Source organism: Aulostomus chinensis, chromosome 2 (genome assembly GCF_037954235.1).
Source record: "Aulostomus chinensis isolate RoL2024-O1b breed Wild chromosome 2, RoL_Achi_v1.0, whole genome shotgun sequence".
Classification (NCBI taxonomy): Eukaryota; Metazoa; Chordata; class Actinopteri; order Syngnathiformes; family Aulostomidae; genus Aulostomus; species Aulostomus chinensis.
Window position 1 is genome coordinate 34,493,214 of NC_141321.1, and position 10,713 is coordinate 34,503,926.

Sequence of the window (10,713 nt, forward strand, 5' to 3'; positions counted from 1 at the left end):
GGAGAACATGGAGACTCACCCAGAAAGACCCCGTGCTCCAGCCGGGGCTCCACCCACAACCTTCTTGATGGGGGCCACAGTGAGGACCACTGCTCCACCCACAACCTTCTTGCTGGGGGCCACAGGGAGGACCACTGCTCCACCGTGCTGTGGAGAAAAACCCTCAAGATCAAAACCAGAACCGTGAGCTCAAAGTCAAATGTTACACTCAACAAGCACAGAGACCGGTCGATGCATGCGGCTCGATTCCCTGAGCCCCCTGCACTGTTTCAAGCCTAATGTTCTCATTCTATTATAATCTGGAGGGTTCATTTTTGATGCTGTAGCTTTTGTTGTTATATCTTTTTTATTTCTTCATTTGTGTCACATTTTACATTTATTAAACAAGACTGACATTTCAGACTTTGATCTTCAAATGACACATTAAAACAGCTGCCTGAATTTTTCCCTTGAAAAGCAAAGGACTAAATCGTGGGCCAAATATATCTGCTGTTGTTAAAATGGCTTCTGTCTGTGCGCCGCCATCCCTCTTCATTTCTGTCTTATGTGACACAAGCCAAACTGAGGGCCTGGGCAAAGTGTCAGTTTGTCACCTGATCAAATTATGAAATAATAATTACCAGGGATGCAACATTTTTAAAGAACATTTTTACCCCATAAAGAAGCTGTTTAAACACTAATTATGATTTTTTTTATAAAAAAATGTCATATTCTTTATTAGGCACCTTATTTATTTTATTTTATTTTATTTTATTTTATTTTATTTTATTTTATTTTATTTTATTTTATTTTATTTTATTTTATTTTATTTTAGTCGTTCTGTACACCAGCTGCTAGGGGGCGCCAGCGGGCTTAACTGACTCAACCTCCCGGAAATTGAGACACGAGACGAACTAAACCTTTTCCACCGGCTCGCTCTCTTTGTCCAACCGCCTCCCCGCTGAAGCAGCATCCCACAGCAACACCATGGCGAATGTTGTCGATACCAAACTATACGACATTCTCGGGGTGTCTCCATCTGCGTCTGAAAATGAGCTGAAGAAGGTAACGACGGGACACAAGCTCGTTACACCGCCGCGTGACGTTATGTCTCCCGTTTCGAGTTTGAAAAGTGATATAAAAAAAACTGGTCGCACCAGGAAATGCGTTGCTATGCGTTCTAGCTAGCTAACGTTAGCTGGGAGTCGGTGCTAGCATGCTAAACCAACAAGCTAAGTGGCCTGGACGTTCATGTGACACTGCGGCTGTACCGCCAAACGTGTCTGTGTCCGGTGGTATCGGGTGACTTGTTGCCACCGGTGTGTTTTCTGGACTCAGTGGGACGGTTCGGTGTGATGATGTTGGGAAGCGAACGTGCGCTGAAGTCACCTTCGCTTGGTCAAATGACGCGATTGACCTCAGCAGCGGCGGCGCAGGTGTGCGTCGCTCCAACCGGCTACCACTTGTCAAGTATCTTTCACTGGCGTCTCGGCAAAGGAGCCTGAGGTTCCAAGCGTTCGGTGAGTTACGGACGCGTCGTGTTATTATCAACAGTGGCTGAGCTGGTACTAAATTAAACAGGTGTCGTTGAGCACCGCTAGCCCGCATCAGCTAGCCAACGACTCACTAGCGGTCGCGTTTGCTAACCACCTTGTGAGATTCCAGGACGAATGTGACGTTCTGGTGTTAGGCGTGTCGGTTAGCTAGCACTGTCTGTTGAGAGGCTTTTGTTTGACTGTACAAGCAGCTGAGCTTCAGGATATCAAGTGATGCTGTGTTGGTTAGCGCTAGCGGGAGATGCTAACTGGCATCACCATGTTGAAGGAGAAAATCTGAGCGCATGCTAGCCCGAGTCTTCAGACTGTAGTTCCGGTTCCAACGCCGCAGAAGTTTGGGCGTTTTGTCTCACTGGTAAACAAACAAATAAAATAAGTACCTAACGAGCCGGTGAACACAGCTCGAAGCTGTCGGCGAATGGTACGTGTGATTACGTCAACGACAGGTAACATGTCGAGTCACGCGCGTGTGATTCCAGTGAACAACACCTGTCCGCTGCCAGAGTGATGCGAAGCAGTCATGTTTGTTTACTACAGGCTTACCGGAAACTGGCGAAAGAATATCACCCTGACAAGAACCCCAACGCTGGTGATAAGGTAAGACGACTCTCTCTCACACACACCAGTTCCCTCTGAGGTCAGTCATGACTGGTGCGTTTACGACTGGATGTTTTGTGTCAAAACAGTGTCACAGATCACCAGGAAAAGTTTTTGAAATTTTTTTGGGGGAATTTAAAAAAAAAAAAGGACGCTCATTTCTGTTCACTTTTCATGTGTCAATGTGTGTTGGAGAGTGTTCAAGAAAATGCTGGTTAAAGGTCATGGAAACTCATGAACAGCTAATGTGTTGATTGGAGTGTGGGGTCGATCCCTCGTCTTCAAGAAGTTGAAGGTGAAGGAAGTGACCCTTGAGCCAGCTGAGGGTAAATGTGCTGCTGGGGAGAAACCAGGAGGGGTGTAGTCCTCTACACTTCAAGCTTCGCACCAACACTTTTTTCAGGTTTTTTACCTCAGCAACAATGGAAATAACGTGGATTGGAAGCAGCTTCGGGTTCCCTTGAAGTCTGAATGTCTAAATGTGTCATCACGCCTCCAGCTGTTGTCTGGAATCAGTTTTCACATTTTCGGTTCATAATAAATCCAGTACGATCTTGAGTTTGTGAACATGCAGCAGTTTTCCTGAGCCCCCTTGCTGTGTCCCTGCTGGCCCCCCACAGTTCTACTGGATGGCTTCATTATGGGATGCACTGCTAGCATAGTGGCAGCATTAAGATTCACGGGCTTCTTCCTTCGTCAGCCACATGGGATGATGCAGGAGGTCACGCTGGTAGTGAGAGGAATGGCAACTTGAAAGCTTTTATTTCTAATATTGTGAAAGTGTTTGCTTTTCCAGGTGAGCGAGGGGACACTAACAACTCACCCACCGTTCGATTTTCAGACTTGATAGCTGTTCAGTGTGATGTCATTCCTTGTGGTCCGTGTCTGACCTCGATGTGATGCGCTTGTTTTTAACTGGGATGATGTTTTTGACGGTTTGGATGAGGTCCACTAAAGTAGAGCTGCTCTTCATCTGATTGACCGGCATGGAGGAGGCCTCTGTTGGTGGTGTGTGATTCTCAGGGTTTGAGGGAGTGGCTGAAGTGGCCGTGCAGCTTGAGAGCAGGTCTGGAAGAAATGGGATGTGGACGAGGTCGGGAGCAGATGGTCTGACCCCTCAGACGATGCGGCACTGGGCCTCACTGTGGCGCGGTGGAGACTCCACGCTAATGGGACCGATATAATCACGGCCTCCCTGTTGCTGTTTTTGTTTGTTTGTTTTTTGGATAATTATACATGGAATTGTAGCAGATTTAGATCATGGAGGATTTACTAGAAATGATTAGAGGTCCCCAGGGAATTCTGGACCAGACGCCTTTTAAATGGGTCCAATTCCAGAAGGGATCCTCGTCAGAATGGCTGTCATTAAGATTTTAACAATACTACCGCTCGTAGCAATACTACCACTCGTAGCAATACCACCGCTCGTAGCAATACCACCGCTCGTAGCAATACCACCGCTCGTAGCAATAGGACCGCTCGTAGCAATACCACCGCTCGTAGCAATAGGACCGCTCGTAGCAATACCACCGCTCGTAGCAATACCACCGCTCGTAGCAATACCACCGCTCGTAGCAATACCACCGCTCGTAGCAATACCACCGCTCGTAGCAATATTAATACTACTACTCATAGCAATACTACCACTCATAGCAGTACTGCGTATCGATCAAGTTCTCAAATGTATGAATGAATTGAAACTTTTAAGTAGGAAATGCAACAATATTGTTTTGCGTAGCTTGAAATTGTGGCTGCACAATTTAATAGAAATTGAACTGAAATTGTAATCAGGGTTTCTGATGGTGCAGTGGCGTTCCAGGCTGACTGTGTGTCAGTAAACCGTTTCAGGTGAATGGCGGTGGCGCTCACCGTCACCCACCGACTTACGAAAACATCTGATGTTTGGGGTTTTTTTTTGTTGAGTAAAAATGCCGATGGTGATTTAAAGATGAACGTTCACTGTGATATCACAAGTCATCGCAGTAGTCGTTGAAATAGTTGCAGTTAGATGGAAGTGTTTTGTGTGGCGTTGTGGAGCCCAGCTGCACTCTGCCTCTACTCACACCGTCTCACCGGCCCTAGCAGGAACTTCCAGCTGCACTGCTTCTCATAGTTAACACCTGAGCAGGTGGATGAGGCAGCTTGACGGGTGCTAGTAAAAGCTGCATTCGTCACTATTTTGTACACGTATGCTGCGTGTTGTGACATTTATGTGCATTACATGCCAAAGATGTCAGTGGCAGCGAGCATTGTAGGCAACTAAGAGGAGCCAAACTATACAGCACTGAGTTGTAGGGCTGGGCGATATCACGATATATATCGTCTGGATGATAGAAAATGTCACATGTTTAATGTTAACCTTTATTGTTTGTATCGCGGTGTCGCAAAACAGGCTTTACGGCAGTATTTTACGTCACCGACACGCCTTACGGCAAGCCCAGGCACGCGGCTCAAACATACACAGCCATGGAGGACGACGGTGGACGCCACACAGAAGAACATGTTACCAATTCTCAATCCAAACAACACCAAGATGACGAACAACCAGCGCAAACCGACTAGCTTGTACCCAAAAGAGGGGGAACTTCTGTCATATGGCAGTGGTTTGGATATAAAAAGACCGACAAGGATCAGACTGCTGCACTTTGTAAAGTTTGCCGCTGCCCGATCCAACAACAGACTCAAACACGAGTAACTTTTTTTATCACCTGAAAAAGAATCATGAAAAGAATACAGAGAGAGTCCACGAGAAAAAGCAGCAAAAGCTGGGCCGAGTGACGTTGACGTTGAGAAGAAACACCAGACGCAGACATGGCAACAGGCTTTTACCCGCGGCTCAGCATGTAGCCACACCTCCCGCAGGTGGAAGGAAATAACCATGGCCGTTAGGGTCGGCACATCTGTAAAGATATGATTCCAATCTACACGGTCGAGACAGGGGTTTCTTGAGTTGGTGCAAACACTGGACCCCAGATATGAAATGTCAGCCGAAAACACATCAGTAGGGTTGTGTTACCTGCTTTATATGAGGAGTGCCGGGCAAAAGTGGAGGAAGAAATAAAAAATAAAATAAACTGTTCATTCATTGAATTTACCAAAAATGTGCTTTATCGTGATGTATGTCGTATCGGGATATAAAATTTTGGTCATATGGCCCAGCCCTACTGAGTTGTTACTGCATGTTTCCTCCTCTCAGCCCCTCCCTTTGCTGTTTCGTTGAGGTTTGTTTACTGCCGTCAGTTGTGTGGTTCCTGAGTTCTGACCTGATTCATCGCATTCGTTCTCCAACACAGTTCAAAGAAATCAGCTTCGCCTACGAAGTGCTGACCAACCCTGAAAAGAAGGAGCTTTATGACCGCTATGGAGAACAAGGCTTGCGGGAAGGAGGTGGGGGTGGCCCTGGGATGGATGACATCTTCTCCCACATCTTTGGTGGTGGACTCTTTGGCTTCATGGGTCAAGGGAATCGCTCCCGCAACGGAGGGCGGAGGAGAGGAGAGGACATGGTCCATCCACTCAAGTAAGACCCAGCTGCAACCTTCACATAGACACGTTCGCATCTTGGTGCATGAACGCAAACTAAAACTCTGTCCTGGCATCACAAACTATTCTTGTGTTAACTGTTGAATGAACAACGTCTAAACAAGCTTTTCTTGTACAGAGTGTCACTGGAAGACCTTTACAATGGGAAGACAACTAAACTACAACTAAGCAAGAATGTACTTTGTAGCACTTGTAACGGGTAAGTTGTCCTCACTGATGCGTGTTGCTGGTTTGGCAGCCTCCTCAAGTCCTTACTGATATCCTCTCTGGGTCTTCACACATGCAGGCAGGGAGGCAAAACAGGCGCTGTACAGAAATGTACTGCATGTAGGGGGCGTGGCATGCGCATCATGATCAGACAGCTCGCCCCGGGGATGGTCCAGCAGATGCAGTCCATGTGCACCGATTGTAATGGAGAAGGTAGGGGGGCACAGTGGTCCAGATCCAACATTTCCTCGGTGTATTATTGGATTTGACCTGATCCTCTGTCTGGTTTTATGTTGCCTGCTCCAGGGGAAGTCATCAGCGAGAAAGACCGCTGTAAAAAATGTGAGGGCAAAAAAGTTGTGAAGGAGGTAAAGATTTTGGAGGTTCATGTGGACAAAGGCATGAAGCATGGCCAGAAAATAACCTTCGGAGGGGAAGCGGACCAGGCACCCGGAGTCGAGCCTGGAGATATAGTTCTTGTTCTGCAGGAGAAAGAGAACGAGGTATTGTAACCGTACTCACCTGCCCTCTGTTAGTCGGGTCATGTTTTCTCTCTCTTTCTTGGAGGTTTACTACTCAGAACGCAGGTCCGTGTGCGCCACCATGGCAGCACTTGTTCTGCTGCTCTACCAGCACCTTAGGTATAATGGACTCACTACTGTCACTGTCATGGTGCGCAGTGGAGCATGTCTGTTTTCTGGGTCTTGCTCCACTTGAGCTGGGAGAGGAGAACCAACGAGTGTCCAAGCGTTGGTTTTACCTGCTGACTCAGCACGCTTGTCAGATTCCAGTGGAGTGAAGAGAACTGGACCAGTACAAGGAGCTGGGATGGAAGCTGCCTTGCTTTATCATCCAGACCTGTTGACTCTTTCACTGTGCAGGTTGCTGCTAGCTTGCAAGCTGTGAGTTTGTTGGTGATTCTCGTAGCGAGAGGAAGTTCGACGACGGCAGCACACAGGAAACAGAGGCTAATGTCACACTTCCTACTTGAGAACTTCACAACTGATTAAACTGCTTCAGCTGGATGCTGACCATACATGCACCAAACACAAGTGTTAGGTGTTGGAATGGCGTGTAGCATCCTGACCTTGCGTACAGCCTCCGGCTGCATGGAGGATAGAGACGGTCAAGCAGTTTGAGGCTGAGATGACAAAGTGACAGACGTTACCAGCGGAGGTGACGAGCACTCATGGCGGCCAGGTTTGTCATTGATAGTGAGGCTCCAGGCGCTTGTCGCCTCTGTGTCCCGGATCAGAAGCTGGCTGCGTACGACTGTGAGGATGGGCTGATCAGTCGAGAGAGAAACAAGCGTATGATGGTCCAGCGTGTAGAACGATCTGAGAGTCGCAGCTCCTGCTACGCTATTGAAGCATCTCCTGGTTAGCGGTGTGGGTCGTTTCCTTGAGCCACCGCTGGTGTTGAGCGTGATGCTGCGTCACGTCTGATATGAAGGTTGTTTGGTGACTGTCAGTCAAAGTTACTAACCAACATGGAGACTGTTCAAATATTCTCAAAAGCTGGATGAGGGTCATGTTTGTTGTCAGTGTTGTTGGGCTGCTGTCACTCATCAGATCTCTCCGTGTTGCAGACGTTTAGGCGAGATGGCAACGACCTGTTCATGAACCACAAGATCGGGCTGGTGGAGGCGCTGTGCGGCTTCCAGTTCATGCTGAAACATTTAGACGGCAGACAGATTGTTGTGAAGTATCCTGCTGGCAAAGTCATCGAGCCAGGTAACACACCTGAGACGCTGCAGGATGAGCAACTGTCAAATGATGACGACGTCGCACCTGTCACATCCACACACCCCCCACGCGTCCCTTGCCCCATGAAGACGTTGCATGAGAAAAGAGGAAGAAATGTGAGCGTTAATCCCTGTATGGTTTGTTTCCAACCCTTTTCTCCAGGCTCCGTGAGGGTGGTGCGAGGGGAGGGCATGCCACAGTACCGCAACCCTTTTGAGAAAGGAGACCTGTACATCAAGTTTGACGTTCAGTTCCCCAACAACAACTGGATCAGCCCGGAGAAGCTGGCGGTACGACGCCTTTCATCAGCAGTGGACATTCTTCTTCTTCTGTTAATACACACAACAGTTTCAGAGTTCCACAGACACACACAGCTTTATGCCAGAAGGTCCTGGTGCGCTGAAGAGACACGCTTTCATTGCGCACACTCTCGTCTTCAGTTTTAGAGTCTCCATTCTTTCACGCTAGTGAGAAATACGCAGAAAGGTGATGGTTTTTGCTGCATTTTTACGGCGGCGTGTGTGTGCGGGCGCGCGTAGGCCAGCACTTGTCCCACTCGGCAATGAAGAGGCCACCAGGGTTTTACGTAATCCTGTTTCAAGCCTAGTAGCTAGATTGTGGGTTCTTACTCGGCCTGAGAGGCTTCTGTTGTTGGAAGTGGATGATGTCAACAAGAGCGAGGCCAGTCGGGCCTCCGGGCCTGTGAGCTGGTGAGTTCTAGCACGTCTCCTAAACTACGTACTCGAGATAAGTTAAGGAGTGAGTGAGCGCTCTGCTGACGGCGGCGTTTGTTCATGTGTGGTGGGAGGGAAGTGGATTCTGTCCAGCGCTCGTTCTTCTGCTCTGGTTCTCTTGATGATGTAAACCTTCATCTGGAGATTCACACCACAGTTCAAAAGAATCCAGTTCTGAAATGACAATGCCAGTGTCGGTGGTCACCGAGTGGCCGGTAGAAACCTTCACAGCGTTTTGGCTGCTGACACAAAAAAATGATGGTTTTTGTGCCGTCGATTTGTTTAAATGTTAAGCTGCCAATGTTGTCAGTGAAGATGGAGGCTTCTGACATCTCTGCTGAGGCAGGAATGTCTTACACACACACACACACACACACACACACACACACTTGAGTTTGAAATGGAATATGTAGCATGCTTCAGATTTGCCTTCATGACACACGTGTGAAATTTTGTCTGGATTTAACTTGACAAGTGGACTCCTGTGTTAGTCACCTCATCGAGCAGCACTGATGAGTTCTTGTGGCCATGAAGACTTGAGTGGATCCACATCAGGGTTCCCACGGTAACCCTTCCTGACGGGGCCCCATCACAGCCAACACGCTTGTGTAGACACGCCCCCTCAACCCCACGGCCCTTTGACCCGCTGACGTGTCCAAAGAGCTGACGAGGTACTTTGCTCTAAGCGGTGTTGTGGTTTCTGTGCAGGAGCTGGAGGACATGCTGCCCTCGCGGTCAGAGCCGCCCATCATCACCGGGGACACCGAGGAGGTCGACCTGCAGGACTACGACGTCAGCCAGAGCTCCACGTCCGGCAGCCGCAGAGAGGCCTACCACGACAGCTCAGATGAAGAGGGGGGCCACCACGGGCCGGGCGTACAGTGTGCCCACCAGTAGTCTCTCTCTCTCACACACACACACACACACACACACGCGCGTACACACACACTACTTGGGGAGAAAGTGTTTGAGTTGCAGAATGAACAAGGAGGTCATTCCGACCGGGAAGGCCGGTGGTTCCCAGACACGGATCAAATGGACCCATTGATTAATGTTGTCAACTTGCCTCGGATTCGTTTGATCTCTGACTGGCGAGTTTGCAGCGGTGACGCCAATAAGGCCACGTACTATAACCGCTCCCCCATTTAGACGCCTCTCCAAGTAGGTCCATGAAAGTACAGGGATGCAAACAGTCCCCTCCTCTGCACGCCACTTTGTTCCATCAGTTCGGGGTACTGTGCTAATGGTCGAACTTTGAATAGTCGCTCTTCTTTTGCGGGTGTTGGATCGACGGACGGGACGGCGCTGACGCATTTCTGAGTGGCTTTAAAAGCATAATGGCGCCATTGTGTAGGACTTCTAATCTCATATCTGCAGCACGTTGTCTGTTTCTGCTCTTGATGTCCTCAAGTTTGCCAAAAGTCAGTTTGTGACGCCTCAGCGTTTGTGCTGAGCTCAGCTTCATAGGAACGATGGGGGACAATGACGCAAAATGTGGTGACCAGCAGCGACACAAGATCTGAAGCACAGCGACCTGCCAGCACAGCGGCGGTTGTTGCTCCAATACATAATCACATGGATCGTCTGTACTGGCCAGGCTGGGCATGATGATGATGATGATGATGAAGGCCTCCAGTTGCATATAACAGAATCTACAAAATGAACATGAGGGTTTAAACCAGGGGTCTCCAACTGGTCCAGGACAGCGCCGTGTGGCTGCAGGTTTTCATTCCAACCCAGCAACACCTGATCCAACCAATGAGCTGTGAGGACCCAGCTTGATGGATTGAAGTAGAATCAGGTGTTGCTGGGTTGGAATGAAAACCTGCAGCCACACGGCGCTGTCCTGGACCAGTTGGACACCCCTGGTTTAAATGAACTCCAGATTATGACAGAGCAGCGATGTTCCTTTCCCTCATTAGGGTAGATCCATGTGATCGATGTCTGTAAATGATCTGGAATCAATACAGATGGATCAGAGCCGCTGAGGAGTCCTGGTGATGTAAGCAGAACGATCCTGATGCCGCCGTCGGTCGTCTGTTAGCTAGTTAGCAGCAGGCTGCCGATTAGCCTGAACTGTCTGATATTGTTGTCATTTCCCGGACTGGGAATCTTGATGTGAGATGGCGGCCAGCAGGGGTGGGTCTCCTGCTGTACGTGGGACCGCAGGTGGACGTTTTCCACCTTCCATCTGTTTGCATCCCTGCATGTATTTAACGTGCATCCGGCGAGTGGCGCGTCCCGCTGCAAATCATCCGACTGATCTGGTGAGCCCCTCCCCCTCCACTCCTCCATCGTCGCCCCCCAGCGTCAAACCCCTCCACTAACGCCAACTCCTGGTCAGTAGAAGAA

The 10,713-nt window shown here is 49.0% G+C and overlaps 1 protein-coding gene across 1 annotated transcript in view; it reads left to right on the forward strand.

The window, feature by feature from the left end:
- The first annotated feature begins 878 nt into the window (after positions 1-878).
- Positions 879-10,713, forward strand: part of dnaja2a (DnaJ heat shock protein family (Hsp40) member A2a) — a 10,295-nt gene continuing 460 nt past the window's right edge. The window contains exons 1-9 of the mRNA XM_086190678.1: positions 879-1,044; positions 2,073-2,132; positions 5,426-5,652; positions 5,794-5,874; positions 5,962-6,095; positions 6,189-6,385; positions 7,471-7,615; positions 7,790-7,917; positions 9,070-10,713. The exon at positions 9,070-10,713 is cut by the window's right edge and continues 460 nt beyond it. Coding sequence (XP_086046804.1) covers positions 967-1,044; positions 2,073-2,132; positions 5,426-5,652; positions 5,794-5,874; positions 5,962-6,095; positions 6,189-6,385; positions 7,471-7,615; positions 7,790-7,917; positions 9,070-9,258 — 1,239 coding nt within the window. The 5' untranslated portion in view covers positions 879-966 and the 3' untranslated portion in view covers positions 9,259-10,713. The remainder of the gene's footprint in view (positions 1,045-2,072; positions 2,133-5,425; positions 5,653-5,793; positions 5,875-5,961; positions 6,096-6,188; positions 6,386-7,470; positions 7,616-7,789; positions 7,918-9,069) is intronic.